The sequence below is a fragment of the Anopheles coustani genome, chromosome 2 (assembly GCF_943734705.1).
Source record: "Anopheles coustani chromosome 2, idAnoCousDA_361_x.2, whole genome shotgun sequence".
Classification (NCBI taxonomy): domain Eukaryota; kingdom Metazoa; phylum Arthropoda; class Insecta; order Diptera; family Culicidae; genus Anopheles; species Anopheles coustani.
Genome location: NC_071289.1, coordinates 62,637,067 through 62,653,795, shown reverse-complemented (window position 1 = coordinate 62,653,795; position 16,729 = coordinate 62,637,067). Strand labels below are relative to the sequence as shown.

The 16,729-nt window shown below is 46.2% G+C and overlaps 2 protein-coding genes across 2 annotated transcripts; one reads left to right on the top strand and one right to left on the bottom strand.

The window, feature by feature from the left end:
* Window positions 1-262: 262 nt before the first annotated feature.
* Window positions 263-10,706, bottom strand: LOC131267548 (farnesyl pyrophosphate synthase). The gene is made up of 5 exons (XM_058270454.1): window positions 9,746-10,706; window positions 3,677-3,983; window positions 2,564-2,925; window positions 1,730-1,956; window positions 263-1,640 (listed from the first exon to the last, which is right to left on the bottom strand). Exons 1-5 carry the CDS (start codon window positions 9,970-9,972, stop codon window positions 1,459-1,461), a joined length of 1,305 nt encoding a protein of 434 aa, XP_058126437.1. The 5' UTR covers window positions 9,973-10,706; the 3' UTR covers window positions 263-1,458.
* Window positions 10,707-13,620: 2,914 nt separating this feature from the next.
* Window positions 13,621-16,664, top strand: LOC131265828 (uncharacterized). Its single transcript, XM_058268159.1, has 6 exons — window positions 13,621-13,695; window positions 13,776-13,879; window positions 13,951-14,132; window positions 14,201-15,301; window positions 15,391-15,899; window positions 15,936-16,664. The coding sequence occupies exons 1-6, from the start codon at window positions 13,621-13,623 to the stop codon at window positions 16,662-16,664; spliced, it is 2,700 nt and encodes an 899-aa protein (XP_058124142.1).
* Window positions 16,665-16,729: the final 65 nt, after the last annotated feature.

The window sequence follows — 16,729 nt, the reverse complement described above, 5'->3', positions numbered from 1 at the left end:
ACACGAGGTTGTTATTGCAACAGGTTAATTTTATTTAATTTTCAAATGATTAACGTTTTTGTGCTTCATCGGCATGACATCATGTAATTTAAACGATCGTCAATTTCGACGAACCACAAAAGTTATTAATTTTCAACAATTTTTTAATTCTTCTATAAAAAACTATTAGTATTTGTTTGTATGGACCACATATCGATCTTTGATCGTTTCACATTAATGTTGTCATCAAACCACAATACAAAAAATGCTGCACACATTTTTATTTTACTGGGTTTTTTTTATTAATGATCAATAACGTACGACAAAAAACGAACACGCGTCTCTCTACTTACATACTAGGCTTATTAGTAACATCTTCACTTTCCTCTGACTGGCTCTCTCTTTTGCTCTTCTTCTCGTTTCCAATGCTGAATTCATTATAAGTTAACGAGTGTTTTCGCTCCCTCTACCGAACAATTCTGCCCAAACATCCTTACACATTAATCATGCAATCGAAATAAAAGTCTCTCGTTCTCATTACGAGAGTTTTCTGCTGCTCGCTCCCTTATTGCCGATTGTTAGTACGGATTGGAGAGGTATGCATTCGTACCTAGTAAATGTATGTAGTACAAAACTTGTCTCATACAAATATTTTTCCTGTTTTGATAATTCAATTCACCGGGTTTCACTGTGCCTACCGCCCTGCGCCCTAAGCGCATACATTTTTGGAGACGATTTCATTCTATTCCCGCGAGGGAATATTGGAAATCGTCCACCGTTTCGTTTTTGCCGGTTGGAGGCCGAATCTCGAGCCATGCTTTGAGGTCTTGCAAAGTAACGCCAAGAGTTCTCGCTTCTGCAACGCCTGCACCACTGCTCGATGCGTCTTACCCTTGCAAGATCTATCAACAACGCACACAGAGCTCCCGTGTCGGAGTTGTTGTGCGCACGCACAGTCGGATTTCTAACGTAACACGAAAAGAGAACTCGATCGAAAGAAAATTGTGGGAAAGTGATAACGCTTCGACTAACATTCTTCTTGGATCACAATCGCTACCGGCAAATCCAGACCGGTATGTTCCTCCTTTTAGAAAGTAATAAAAAAAAAAGTTAGAGTGAAAAATAAACTGATCGATCCCGTCAATAGCTGTTGCTTCTTCCACTTTTTGTGTCTCTCACTAGAAAGATTTTCTTAAAACCCTTCACAAAACTACTAATCCTTCACCTTTCTCACTCTTAATCACACTACCTTCCGCGTGCATTCTTCCAGTTGACATTATCAAAAAAAAAAAAAAAAAAAGAAGTAAAGAACCTTAAGATTACAAAGATTCGAATGTTGATTCGCTCGCTGCTTTCCTACCACTCGACATTCTACGGAAACTATTCTGGTTTACTCGCTTGCTTTCTAACCAATGAAGAAGACGAATCTAACGACTACTGTTAAGTGAACCGTACGTATGTGTCCGCTGCCGCGCCTTCTTAAGCTTCACGCCGATAGATCTTCTCCATGATCTTGAAGAACAGTTCGTGCGGCAGACCACGCGAAATCTGCTGGATGTGCGTTTTGATCATGTTGTACGACTCCTCCTCGTACGTGGCATACGTGGTCGGCAGTCCGAGCTGTTCGTACAGTTTCTTGACGCGAGCCACATTTTCCGGATCTGGAAGATAACATTAGGAAAAAATGGTGGCAAAATGAGAAACACCGTTCTATGACACATTTCCCGAATTCGAATGGGCAAACACTTACCCTTGGAGCCGTAGCATTGCCGCATGATGTCCTTCTGCTCTTCGGTGGCACGCTGCATCGCGACCACCGCCAACCAGCTACACTTGCCCTCGGCGATGTCCGTGCCGACCTTGCCAATGACGGCTGGGTCGCCGAAGCAGTCCAGGAAGTCATCCTGCGCCTGGAAGAACTGACCAATCTCGAGTAGGATTGTCTTCGCCTGTCGGAACATCTCCGGATCCGTGTAGCTGTAAAGGGAAACGAAAAGAATATGAATAACATAGTGCATAAAACACGGCGCTATACAACGCGGCGCCCTCTAGCTGTCAATTTATTGAACTAAGAGCCATAAAATTGAACGTTCAAGCAATTCCGATGAAAAGATATTTTGTAGAATGAAAAAAAAGGTTTTAAAAACACCATTTAACTATTCCAAATTTACTAAACATAAAAAAATAAATGCATACAAGGTTAACAAATAGCGAAATAAAATCTACCATATGTCAAGTAAACATTCGTTAATGAAAAAGAGTGCTATAAACAACACGCTGCTTAAAATTTAATATTTTTCTTACTGTTTATCGTTTGAGCATTAAGGTATCTAAATCAAGCTCATAATAAGTATTCAAGGCTCTTAAAATGATAAGATAGCATTGATTTGCCCAGTTCATAATTAATAAATAATTACTACAAAATTACTTTATGATAGTAATTTGTTTCTGCTGATCGTAAAAGAGCGTTGGGGTATAATAGTAAATAGAAAAATTAAAGAACCAATTCGAACAAATCAAATGCGAAAATAAACATATGCATGTTAACTTGCAATAATAATAAAAAGGAAATTTCCCAACTCACCCCGTCATGTGCATGGCCAGCGCCACCGGGAGGTAGAACGTATAGTAGGAAGTCTTGTGGAAGACGATCGATTTGTACACATCCATCGTGTACTGCGTGACATCGAGCCGGGACGAAAGCAGGTCCATACTTTGGCCCAGGCTCGTGATGAACTTCATCTCGTTGAACTCCTCCAGCAGCCGGGTGTAGTACGGATCGTTGCGGAACTGCTTCCGCAGGATGTACGAGATCGACGAGTCGATCATGATCCCGTCGTTGATTGCCACCATCTTGACGTCTTCCAGCTTGTGCCAGCACGGTTGGCCACGACGCGTAACGCTTCCGTCCATAATATCATCGGCGATCAGGTACATCGAATGCAGCTGCAAGGGGCAAGAGGAAGCGGGGATGATGATGAAACATAAATGAAAGAAAGAAGAAAATCAATCGCTTATCACACACGCCCAGCGTGCACACGAATCAATGTTTCAGCATCGTGCCCTAGTCGTGATAAATCGCAACCCATTTGCGTCACACACCCGCCGAGACGGTGGCATGCGGTCATCGTGTGGAACCACTCCACTGCCGCTGTTAGGTTGGTGTTAAAGGTCACAAACTCGACCTTCGGAGGCCCTACCACGCCTCGTCGGCGGATTGGCAATTTCCAACAACTGTTGATTGTAGGGTATCAGTACCGGAATAACAAATATAATTCGCAAACAAAGCATCAACTCAAGAGGGTAAGCGATAAGAAGTGAGAGGGAAAAAACATAATACAGGCGGTTTAAATTCTTCACTTGCTTGGCTTCTAGTTAAATTCATCTATCATGACAAATTGGCATTGGATTAACTGTCTTACTAAGCAACACAGGCCCTTGTCAAGCTGCCCATGTGGACAAAATTCGTCAGTTACTACCTGTAGTTGTTGCCCTCCGGTAGACCCAGACAAAGCTGTTGAAGCACCTTCCATTAATGATGTTTATTTTCGAGTGGACGACATTGAAAGCCACCCCGCAAACAAATAAACAGATAATTCACCGAAACCACCGATGGTCTAAACCCGATCAACCGAAGGCCAAAAAACATTGAAACAAAAATCATGGCCACGAGAGAGCATGGGCATTCTTCTCTTACCATCTCGATACACCAGCCAAGGTACTGCGCCTTGCGGATGTTCTCCGGCGTAATGTCCTCCGGCTTGGCCAGCATCCGGTAGGCCAGGACGCACGCCAGCCCGCGGTTCTTCTTGCCCTGCGGCACGTTGTACTGCAGCGCACGGACGAACCACTTGGTGGCCAGGTTCTTGTCGTACTTGCTGGCGTACGCAGTCAGGTCGCGCACCAGGTCCGGGAACACGGCCATAAACTCGCGGCTCTCGCTTTTCGGGACGGCCGTGTGGGCCGCCGCTTCCGGTACCGACGAGTTGAGCGTCGAGAGGGTTCTGGAATGAAAATGTTTACAAGAAATAAAATACATCGGTTAAATAATGGTTAACGGTAAAAAATAAAAGCAACGTTGAGGCTAATCAGTGAGTGACGTAAATCGGGTTGGCAGATTCACTCGCGGTTCGTAAGGTTTGTTTTCGTTCGAGTTTACTACAATTATGCGAAACTGTTATCAGCTGATTCACTGATTGCTATAACCATTAACATGTCGGTGGTGGTTTTCCTGAAATAGATATTCGTGCCGGCTTGAAGCTCCTACTGGCGGATAGTAATACATTCCCTTTTTTTCGTCCCCATAAAGTCAGTAAAAACATGCTAATTAATACACACCACGCCGAAAGATCCGGTCAAGCAAATAGGTTGTATTTTTTTATTCAATTATTTCATAAGCAACTGGTGTGTAAATTTTAATGTGTTTGTTCGCCAATTTTAAGCACTCACGCTAATGAAGCGGGACACCTTTTTTCCGTTGTAATACCTTCTCGAAATGGGCATGTTGCCTATTGCTTAGTGTCCCGCTCTTCCACCTCTCTTTTGGAGATAAGATTACTTTTAAATATCTCCGCGGGGGGCGATCAAATTTTTGATTGATTAGGCAACGTTCAAAGTACAGAGGATAAGGTTTCTTTGCAAAAGGCGGGTGATCGCGTCATGTAGAGAAAATGGGTCACTTAATGGATTTGGGCCAATTGGGGTACACTGGGGGTTTCTCTTCATTGGAATTGGAAGTTGGAACCCAAAAATGTAATGTAAACTGTTTTTATAAAACCTTTTTTAAATATAAAAAAATATTTTTCCACCGTCATCGTGATTGTTGTTAAAGCAGATGATGCAGATGATGAGTTCATCATCATATAATGTGGAATTCAACTATATTGTCCACAGCTGGTGACCACAAACGTAAGTGTTTTTGTCAAACAAATATTCAAAAAATTAGAGGGACTTTGAAGTTCGTCTACCACTTTCGAAAATACGGAAATATCAAGGGGTTGATGTCCAGCGATCGTTCCTTCACAAAAGCAGCTCTCCAACAACGAACACTATTGTGCTCTACGAACGAACATTATTTTGTCACACCTTTTCTCTGCGATCTGTTTGCATATTATATTTTACTTGTAATTCAAATAAGCACACGTACTGCCGCTGATATGAAATGTTCGTGAAAAGCCCATATGCATAAGAAAAGTTGTTTGCGTCTGAAGGCGAGTATCTATTGACACCTTTTTAGAAGCGAGATGTCCGCATCCCGATCGGTGATACGGTTTTCCGGACTAGCATAAATTACGATCCATCTAGGCTCAATTATAGTTGAAACCAGGACAACAGGAGAAAAAAAAACATACGCCACACTACAACAGCACAATAGAGAGAAGGTCGTAGTATATCTACCATCTTGATAGTAAAGAGAAAAAGGAAATATTATTGCGTTTTCAAGTAAGTGCAGCTAATCGGCCAATCTCTCCCATTCCTACAAAGCCCACGGGGAGAGCATCTATTCTTATCCTATCGTACGAGGCTTGTTATGCGAAGCCCCCCAAAGGCGCTTACCAGGGAACGGCCACTATCGTAAACAACAACATTATTATTACGCCGGAGCGATTCCTTCCTTACGCTTATCGCGGCGGTCGGTGACGGCGTATTACGACATTCCATACGATTGTCAATAAAAAATAAAACTGGACGCCCTTTCCGAGATCGATTGGGGCTGGGGTGACGGTTTAGCTGCCGTCAACTGTTTGATTCATCTAACCACCGGTCGATGGTAAATGATAATCCACTCGCCACGTAATATTTCCCATTTGCGGAAGACCTTATTTCCCTACACAGGTGCGGGGACCGGCCGTAGGGGAATAGATTAGTTTTCGAATCGAACAGCCATCGCACTACGGCGCATTTATAATTCCTCCAATGCCTACTTTCTGGAAAGCACCAGTTTCAGCAACGCACATCTAGTCACCGCAGCAGGGCGTTAGAAAATGCCAGTGTGTGTGTCTTTGAGGTCCGTAAACAAATGCACTAGCCTGTTCCCCTACTACCAATTTTGAATGAACTCAGGCCTATCCCCGTGGATCGGAGTGAGACGCAGCGACTGACTTATGCTCCGTCGCATTCGCGCTGTAGGGCCGACAATTTTCGACCCGCCCGCGAGCGTAACTTATATGAAGAGTGAGCAAAACTTGTATGAAGCCTGAGCACGCGTGGATACAAACAAGTGCGAAGCCCTCAAAGAGCGTAATTCGCTCCATACAATTACACGCTCTCCACCGTACGGCAGTGCAGAGAGTGTACGCGAAGACCCCGCGAGAGCCTTAAATGGCCTGCTCTTGGTTGAGGCCTACGCTAGCGATCGCTAACGATGCATGCAAACGCATGTAGCTAGATATATATTGTACATTTAGCGCGCCATTCTCAAGCAAGAGCGCCGGTCTAGTGGATAGCGTACACAGACCGGAGTTGGAGAGGTTGGGTTCGAATCCCGCTGTGTGCTCGAGGCATGAGAGTGTTGTAGAAGGCAGAAGAGAGAAGGGGGCCCATCAGGGCTCTCCTCTTTTTGTTTTTGCCGGCTTTGCTCCGAATGAATTATCCCGGTTTAACTGGACGATCGTTGAGAGAACCGTTGACAAAACCGGGACCCATTTTGTATGGAGAAATGTTCATTTTGTGTTGGATGGGTCGTTCTCACACCACACCCGGCATTTTGACCTTGGCGGTGTTGTTTGGCCGGTTCTCTCGCTACGGTGCTGGTGCAGTAAACGACGCCACCGCGGTCATCTAATGCTCGTTCTACAATCCAGCAGTCGATCATCACAAAACATTATAAAAAAGTATAAGTAGTAGTAGGCGGTGAACATCGTGCGCGCTTCAGAGTCTGAAACAACGCAACAAAGCCGCGCCTTAAATAATGGGGCACTTTGGACACTCCTTTTCAGCACCATCGGTGATAATTTTGACCCGTAAGGCCAAGCACGGGCCGAGTTGGACGAAATTTGGTACGAATATTCATCCAAGATGGCAATTCCCAAGCTCAATTTTAATACAACTACTAAGGTAAAATTTAGTGTAAGAGCTCTTGAACAATCAGCTTAAATTTCGCCATTTAGAATTTCGTTTATTTTACCAAGCAGAAAAATGTCTCATTTATTGTTAGTAGAAATGCAGGATATTTGTGATAAAATAATGTAACTCATTGGTGGATATTTGAACCGGTGTGTGCCACCGGTTTTTTGCACATGTTTTGATGTTTTCCTCTTGCTACATTTGGAAGTCTCGACGCGCGCCACGCTGGCGTGTACGAAACTGCGCAGTTTAAATGCTCCAACCGGTATGTGATGGAAGAACACAAACCCCCTCCTCGCCTCACACAGGTCGATACCCAATCTTCCTCGCAACACGTGTACAATCGCCAAACCAATGTTTTGAAAAGGCTCGTTTGACTCGCGGAAAAGGAAAAGATAACAACACCACCATACGACTGCCTCGGTTGGGATCAGATACTGCGTACTTTCGTGAACCAGACGTCGGTCGTAGTGCGTTCATTTTGAGATGCCGAAAATAGGCTTATGTACTTCGCACATAAGGGAGCCAACATGCCGGAAAACAAGCCGTCTCGCAAAATTCAAGTGGTTCCAGATCCAGGGGTTGAAGAGAAGAAACGGTTGGATGTTTATTTTTAGCTTACTTTTATTTTTTAATCGTAATTCGTCGCTGCCATTCCCGTGGCGAACCTCGCAGTGGCTGTGTTAATGTCAGCCGTTCGCGAAGTGATGTTGCCATCTGAACAAGGCACCCGGGAACAAGAATACGGGGCTTGAATATTTAATCACCTCGGTTCTGGGCCGGAATGGACACTCGATATTAACACGGCACGACGCCGCGATGTGTGATGTTTTATGTTTGCTTCTCTGGCGTTTCTCGAACCGATCGGATCGGACCGCGGCGGACTGGAAAGTAACAAACCACCTTTTGCCGATGACCACGGACGGGTTTGTGTCGCCATCGCATTTAAATAAAACTCGTCACCGGGTGGATTTGCGGTCTCTGCCGGTATTTGATCGGATCGAAGCGGGTATTGGTCAGCGTATGGCACGAACGTGACGCCCTATGTCCGCGTTTGTCCGTGGCCCAGCATCATCATAATCATCAGCAGTAGCAGCAAAGCTACGGTCCTACGTGCGTACGGTACCTGAGACCAAAGCAAGCTTCGATTTTAACGGACCGTTTTCTCCGTTTCCAAGGACTACTTTGTTTGACGGGTCGATCACATTACAACACCCAAGGGGTGGTAGTAAACAACCGAACGCACATATGGCTGTGTTGTTGGCATCACCAGTCGAACGACCCAGGAGGAACGGTTTATAATTTCTTCTTCGTTATTTCTTGCATTTTTTATCCACAAGAAAGAAACAAACGGAATGGAATGTTCCGGATGACCTTTACGAGATGAAAACTACGATTTCCCTGATCGGTTTTCCAAACAGCAAAGGAATGTAATATTCCCAGCCAGTAGTTCAAATAAGACGCAGACAGGGGTTTTGTTTTGACTGGAATGAACTCAAACCCTTTGCCTCCAGCCTCTCTCGAAGCGCAAACACGCGTAGCCATGAAATGGCACACGCTCAATTTACGGTTTTCCATTTCCCCTTGCGGTCGACGATGTGCTGAAGAGTTTGCATCATCGTGTGGCGAATGTTTTGCGTCGGAAAAATAGGCCACAACGCGACTGGAGTGGAAATCAGTGGATGGCGTGACAGCGCTTTAGGGCGAGAATGTTCATCTCCGTTTTTCTTCACGCGTTGCCGCGTAGTTTAGGCCTTGTGTGCTTGACGACTTTCCTACAAAAACAACCGACCCTCGGGGGTGACGCATACACAACAAACCATGGATGCAACTGGAACCGGTTCTATTTTTAATGCTGCAAGTGCATACTGTCTTTGTGCTGCTTTGCTGCCGGTTGGTTGTTGCTGGTGCCACGGTCTGGATGTGGATGCTCTTTTCGTGGGACAGTGGCATCGTGCAGCAGCCAACGAACGAACCTCCTGGGTATGTGTGTACAGAGCTTGACACATTTAACGCACAGAGAGATGGTCCCATAGAGGGAAGATAGAAGAGGAGCGCGTGTCGGAGATGATGAGGCATACTATCGGGCTTGTCGTCTGATACCGAGGGGGGTTCTGCTTGCCACCGAAGATAAACACCACCTCACGTAGGCAGGCAGCGCGGTGAACTTTGGACTTTCGCGTTTTAACGCTCGCGCGTGTCCACGGCCAGGCGAGCAGAGGAATAAATTCCGGTTTGCCGTCGAACGAAGGCGCGGCACGATTTTTGGCCTTTGATTAAATTCATTCATTCGGTCAATCATACAACAGTGCATTCCACAACAGGTTGAGACCGGTTGTTGTGATTTTTAGGGCTCAACGGCGAATATTCGGTGCAAACAGCAGGCAATGACGGAAAGATGTTACCATTGGAAACGGGGGGGAAAAGGTAATTTCACTTTTCGCACATATCCGCTTTCCGTTGAAACAAAACGTTCGCCGCGGATCGTTCGATTGGAAGAAAAAAAAACGTTGGTCGGTACCCGTGAAAGCAACGGTCATTATTCCGTGACCGCTACACTGATGCTTCTTTCTTCCGCGTAGCCCACAGTGGCCACGACGTAACACAAAAAGCATAAGCAAACGTAAAGGGGTGGTTATCTAGAGAAAAGGAAAATATACCCCACACCACCTGCGTTCCCCGGCCGCTCGCCAACACTTACCGAGACACCTTCTTCAGTCTTATCTGTTGCTTGCTGTCATAGCTGCGGCTGACCTTCTGGTGGTGCTGGTCGTCCGTCGTCCGGATGGTCATGTAGTCGGAATTGTTCACCTCGCTGCTTTTCGAGATGAACCGGCTGCACAGGGCCGGCAGGTTGACCATGGGCAGTGCCACCGCCCTACGCGCCAACCGGGACGTCGCTTCCATTTGGCAAAGTTTCGCAAACATGTTGCCGTCTTTGGTGATCGCTCGCTACCTCGCTAGTTCTTGTGGGCTGCTGGGAACGGCACTACCGTGTGGCGTCTTCGCCACGTCGTTTATCAGAATACAAAGGCGAAAACCAACAGAGCCAAACTAAAAGCCACCGCACCGGTAGTTCTCGCTGGTCGGCCAGGTTGAACACGCGTGTCTCTATTTTCGTCCGTCACTGTAGGTTACGTGAAACGCCAAACACACCGTCGCCCGTTTTCGCTGCCTTTCGCTTCTTCCGATCGGTGGTTTCGACCGGATTAGCTCTTCTCGTTATCACTCTTCCCGTAGCGTTCGTGGTTTTATGTTTTTATTGGATTGAATTTCTCTCCGCCTTCAAGACTTTTCACTGACGACCCGAAACGGCAACAAAAACCGGTTGAATTTTTATCTGCCGCCCGCTGTTTGTAGTCGTTGTTGCTTTAATTTGTTCTTTCTCAATTCTCGCGGAGTTGATTTCACCGGGACGCGATCCGTACACACTCTGGCAGTCACACGTACACACACTGGCAAGCACAAGATGCACCACCCTTTTTTTTCTTCAATGACGTCACTGGAGATGAATACCGTAAGTGGAAGTATTTCTACGCCTTTATGTATCCTACTTGGATGAGTCTAGAACCCTGCAAAGTTTCTTCGCGAAAGGGTTTGAGAAATTTAGATTTTTCCTTTTAGAACTCCCTCACCACATTGATTTTCACTTGTCGGTAGGCACTTTTCCTGTCTTGTCAAGAAAGTCTGGCTGGGGGGCAATGTCAAACCACACTGAAGAATAGACACACGTTGTACTGCGCGTTCGAATGCTTCGAAACGACTGTGGCGTTCGTGAGGATTACATCTGTTTTTATGAAACTCCACGGAAGTACCGTATACGAATCAAAATAAACCCATCCTTTCACTACTACAGTCAAAGCGTTATCCCGGATCGGTGCGGAAGAAGCGACAGTTGGGGTAAAACAGTGAACGTCGGTATACCGGGATATTCCAGCATTTAACTGTTCATCTCCACATAGCGAACTCATAGGAAACTCTGGTGAAACTCCTGTCAAACTTGTATGGAGTTTCGAGTTTCCCGAGTTCGCTAAGTGGACACGCATTTGTTTCGGTCTTCTTCGCTTCTTCTTAATCCGTCAGTTATTAAACGTCAGAACGAGGGGGTTTGCTAGTGCTGTCAAGAGTTTCCTACCAGTTTCCTACGAGTTTCCCAGCTGTTGCGGGAACTGAGTTCGACAGTTCGACGGAGGAGAGTTCGCTATGTGGAGATGAACAGTAAGATATATGGCTGTAAGAGTGTGCACACATTTTGTTTTGTAATTACAATTAACACCTAGTCGTCAGTAGTTTCGACAGCTGAGACGTTGAAAACGTACTGATGGACTGAAAATCACACCATGTTGGAGTAATAATAGTTCTATATAAAAAACACAGTTTGTTCGCTAGTCCGCGAATGGGGAAAGAAATAAAGCATAAAAAACACGAATTTACAGAACAAAAGAAGCGTAGGAGAACGATGTAAAATTTTGGAATCGCCAGGGTAAAAGATCTACTTGTTTAGCTTTTAAGATATACAATTTAAGGTGTACACGCGCAAATTTAAAAGAACGTAACCGAATGGTTGGTCTTTTTTCTAGAAAAGAAAAAAAAAACAGCAAAATCTACTTAATTACAAGATAATAATGTTTACATGTTTCGTATTTATGAATGCACCTGAAAGAACCCCAACATGCGCTAAACATTTGTTTGTTGAGAGTATTGATGCTAGCGCTTGCGACAAATACGCACACGTAGATACGCTCTATATAGATTGGTGGAACTTCCAACACCATCCCCGTCTGGTACAAATGTTTACGTCGCAAAACGCGTATTTTGTAGAAAGATGGAAAACTGTTAAAATACCCAAAAATTATTTAAGATCTTAGCACGAGGCTTAAACGATAGATTAAAATGGGAACTGGAATGAAAAACTAAAGAAACACATTCACTAGTGGAAAGGATAAGGATAATTATCGATATGTTACTGATAAACGCTGAACGGTGGTGTATCGTATTATCAACAGATCGATGCTTACGCACTTGGAACAACCTCTATAATGGGTCGTCAATATTGATGATTGCAAAAATGCATCGCTTTCCAAAATAAATCAATTAGCATATGATAGTAATATCAATATCCCACCATCCTGCCAATCAAGTGTTGTGCACAAAAGTTTACCGAAATGGTTACACATATTGACCGCATGTAAACAACGACAAAAGTGTGTTGCGGTACCCGTTTTTATGATTCAAAACCCATCGCTCCATCCTGATCGTCGATATCTTTCGCATAGTCGCGAATTAATAGCGACAAACGCGATTTTCCTTTGCGAGACGTCTTCCTTCCATGGTAACTACGCGCCGTGTTCCTATGCGTTCTCATTGCTATGTTGTTATGTAGTCACGTAGGCATTTCTTGAACCCGCGCGGTTCAGCCGTACCTTCGAGGAGACCCGCAGCACATTGGGAAAGAGCAGGGAGAAAACTGGAATCGCGAAGTTCGTAGGATCACAAGCAGTGTAATTTTTTCAGCTACAAACTCTTGAAATAGTTGCAGAAAACTTTTTTTTTTTATATCTCAATAATAAATGAAAATAAAATATGGTTTTAGTTATTTGCAAACAGGATTAAAATATCGCTCTAATATTTAAATATCTACTTTGACTTGATCAAACTTTAAAATCCTAGAATAGAGAAAGTTTCACAACATCTTTGCTCAATAGTTTTTGATGGACCACTTTAAAGGGGATTGCCCAGAAAGGCATTTTCCTCAACACATATAAATTATCCTTGCAGTGATATTAAATTTTTGGAAAAGTAATGTGCATACGATTCGCATAGTGCGTTCGTTCATTCTTCTTCAAAATATTCACCAGACTGCCTCCAGACGGCCATCTTCCCGGTTGTTATATACTCAACAAGGAAAATGAACTTTGTTTTATATACTTGGCAATCATATGGACGTTTGGTATGCAGGTGTTTACAGTGATGTGCGATGTTGTGTGCTTATTTGGAACAAATGGTTGGTTTGTAAATTGGAATATTTAAAATTTTAATAGTTTAGTGCTGAAGCTGTGTTTACGTCCTCACTTGCTGGCTGGGTATCTTAAAAATATAAACAATTCTTATTTGTTCCTAATCTTTCAAGTCGTTCATTTTGGTTTAAAAGATTAAATGTTCAATCATATCATTTCTAGATCATGTAAACTGTTATCTGTAATAAAAAAAGGGTCACTAAGCTTCTGTTCAACAGATCTGAGGGTCCCACTTGCTTGCCCTTACTTTCCATTGGCTAGAGCTTCCCTAGTACGGTACATGCAACCAATCAGCTGTTTGTTGTTTTTAAACTGGGTTGCCAATCACCCTCGCGTTCAACAGTTGGTTGGCGGAAAATATGGGCCAAGACTACCGCCAAGGAGAATCAATATCACACGCCTTAACAACTCGTCCCGTTTGATCGATGAAAATTTTCATCATTCGCACGTGTTCGCGCGAGTCGGTTGAAAGAGTGTAGTACAAATTCGTTAAAATTACCAAAAATTGATTTTTAACTTATAGAAAACAGTCGAACTACCGACCTAAGTGACCGTCAACATGGAGGTGATGGAAGAAGGAAATCTAATGGACAGGATTCCCATCCTGCTCCAGAGGGATCTTCAATATTATGAGGTATAACTCGCACGAGGACCTCCATTGATGTTGCATAAGTTTGAAAAGAATAATGCTTTTGTAATCTATTATTTACAAAGGCCAATCAAAAAGTGCTGCAAGAAAATATCTGCCCAGCAGTGGTTGGCGGTAAGCTGGATTTCCCTCGATCGGCTTCGTTCGCGTCGGTGAAAATCGTTGTTTGGTAAGTAGGGTGATTGAAGAGAACCGGAACTAATCTGGAGTGACTCCATTCGTTCATCGTTCCCGACACAGGTTAGAGGACGAATATTATGCGGCGTATCGGAAAAACTCGGGCCTACTGCACTTGGCCGACGCGCTGCAGGATCAGCAGGGCAAGGAAGGGGAGGAGGCAGCCGGATGTGGCGGTATCGTGAAATCTTCCGACCCGGAAAAGTTTGTCATACTCGTTTCCAAGTCGGTGGATAATTTGCTAGGTAAATTTGAGAAAATGGTCGGAAGGATTAGTATGATGTCCTACCATCATGAATTTTTTTGCATGCAGAACACATCCACACGCTTTCGCAAGAGGCACTGGATCATGCCGATCTGACCGTGTTGACGGCGACGATCGGTGCTGCGGCGCTGGTGAAGAACGCCCTCTGTGTGTGGCTGAATTGTGTGACGAAAAACGTGTGCCCACCCAAGGGCGATGAGAAGGGCGGTTCGTTGAAGCTGAGCTACAAGCAGTACTCGGAGATGACGGAGGCGCTAGCGGAACGGTTGCTCGATCTGCATTGCCGCCTGCTGACGCTGTACATCATCCAGGACGCGGACTGTCTGCACTGGGAAAGCTCGCACCCGTTTTTCGAGTCCGAACGGGGTTCCTACACCATCCAGATGTGGTGGCTGTACATGCAGGGCACCAAGCAGGACTTGTGGAACTCGGTTCCGCCCACGATGGCACAGCGCGTGTTCGCCGGCATGCTCAACGAGACGCTCACCGTGTTGACCGTACGGTACACGCAGACCGTCCCAAGCCGGGCCCGGTCGATGCTGCTACTGGTCGACATCTCCAACGTATTGCTGTGCGTCGGCGAACTCCTGCCGGCCATCTGCGCCAACGGAGAATCGTTCGTGGGACTTAACCTGCCGAATCAGAGCAAGATCATCCGCGACATCCACGCCAAGTGTCAGGAACTGTTCTGCTGCCTGCTGCTGCGTGGCATTTCGCTCGGCAACTTGTACAAGATCACGAAAAAGGGCGTCCACGGTGGGATAGCGATGTTCAACCAGCGCCAGGGGTTGATCGTACCGTGGACCATTTTCGTGATGCCGAAGCTATTCCCGGCGAACCAGAACGCGCACTGGGCCGCCCGGTGCTCCGAGCTGCCGACCAGCACGGCACTGTCGCTCGAGCTGAAGGTGCTTCTGGCGGCTCCCCAGGCCAACTGGTGGCTGCTGCTGAAGGTGCTGCTGATGCGTGAGGCTCACCTATCGTCGCTGATCTTTCACCATCTGATCCGGAATCTGCCTTCGTGCGACAACTTTATCCCAAGCTCGAAACAGCCGTCCGTCAGCCGCGATTGTCTGTCGAAGAAGTGTGAAGGTTTCCTGTGCGGGTTGGAGTGCAACGACATTGTACAGTGGGCGTTGGAGCAGAATGGTATGTGTTGTGGACAGTTGTCCCATGAAAAATCTTTTCCATCGTTAACCCAATCCAATAACACATTCAAAACACCCACTCTCTTCTAGATCCCATCGGACAGTCCAACTATCAGGTTCTCATGGGGCTGACGTACATCGTCATCATGGCGGGGAAAACGTCCGACATCAATAAAACTCTCATCTCGGCGCTGGAAAAGAGCAAGATGAACGACTGGGCGTCGTGTTTGGATCGGCGCCAGGTATGGAACCAGAAGCGTCCACCGTGGCTAGAGGCGATTCTTCATCTGATCTACCCGATCCTTGGACCGATCGTGCATATGCTCGTATCGGCCGTACAAACCACGGCCAGCATGTACCAGGCCATGTCACTCTCGCTATCCTGCTTCTCGGAGATGTGGGACTGTATACCGGATTGTTTGTATACCGTCACCAACTGCCTGTCGGAGATTCTGCCAGCCGAGATCCGGCCACTAGGTGATTCGGTGCTCATACAACTCCTCTACATCGCTCTCTACTCCAAGTTGCTGGAAGTGGCTGAAACGGAGGCTGAAGCGGAAGCCAAAGATCACCAACCGGCGGGTGCGGCTGGAGGGGCGGTTTCTTCCGCGGCCGGTGCAGGAGGAACCACTCAGGCCTCCTCCGAAGATCGACCGAAAGCCCCGCCAGTCGTTTCGACACTCAACATGAAACCCAAATCGGTCATCTGCCAGACGTTGGCCGAAGCGATTTGCTTCATCGACGAGGACAACAAGCACACCGAACAGATCAACTCGCTGATCAGTCAGGCACGGGAAAGCCAGCGCTCGATGGGCCTGCTGGCGAACGAGATCGATGACGCGGTCGGGTTCAACAGCTTCGCCAGCACGTCCCGGGTGGACGACGTGGAGGCGTTTCTGCGCCAAACAACGCCCAGCGTTCGCTCGGAGGAAGAGTTTGACGTCGAGAACGCGGAGTACATCGCCGAGATGCTGGTAAGCGACGTGCTGGTGACGAGCGTTGGCAAGCTGAGCATGAAGATGCTGTACCAGTACATCCGGAAGAACTTCGACTGGATCCTGCAACAGCTCGGCGTGAGCGACATCGAGCACAACCCGCTGCAGCCGTCGCCGGGTCAGAGCATTCGCGAGGAGCAGCAGACGCTGATCGATCTGATGTTTCACATCGGGCACCGGTCGTTCGATCAGCTACTCAGCGGTGGCCTGGACATCGACTACACCAAGTGGTTCCAGACACCGATGTCCATGAGCGTGGAGAAGGCCTGGCTACAGGTGTGTCAACGGTGGGAGTTTCAGGAGAATGCCAAGCTGTCCGTGCACGAGGCGGTCATGGTGTCGTTCATCACCTCGCAGCTAAAGCCGTAAGAAACGGACCCACATTGGTGCTGTGTAATGATAGAACATGAATTCATCATATATGTTTATGTGGG

Excerpts from the sequence above, each read along its gene's own strand:
- LOC131267548 (XM_058270454.1), bottom strand. The coding sequence starts at position 9,972 with ATGTTTGCGAAACTTTGCCAAATGGAAGCGACGTCCCGGTTGGCGCGT. Across the intron at positions 3,984-9,745 it reads AGACTGAAGAAGGTGTCTCG|AACCCTCTCGACGCTCAACT; the intron begins GTAAGTGTTGGC and ends TTTTCATTCCAG. Across the intron at positions 1,641-1,729 it reads GCAATGCTACGGCTCCAAGG|ATCCGGAAAATGTGGCTCGC; the intron begins GTAAGTGTTTGC and ends GTTATCTTCCAG.
- LOC131265828 (XM_058268159.1), top strand. The coding sequence starts at position 13,621 with ATGGAGGTGATGGAAGAAGGAAATCTAATGGACAGGATTCCCATCCTG. Across the intron at positions 13,880-13,950 it reads TCGGTGAAAATCGTTGTTTG|GTTAGAGGACGAATATTATG; the intron begins GTAAGTAGGGTG and ends TTCCCGACACAG. Across the intron at positions 14,133-14,200 it reads GTCGGTGGATAATTTGCTAG|AACACATCCACACGCTTTCG; the intron begins GTAAATTTGAGA and ends TTTTGCATGCAG.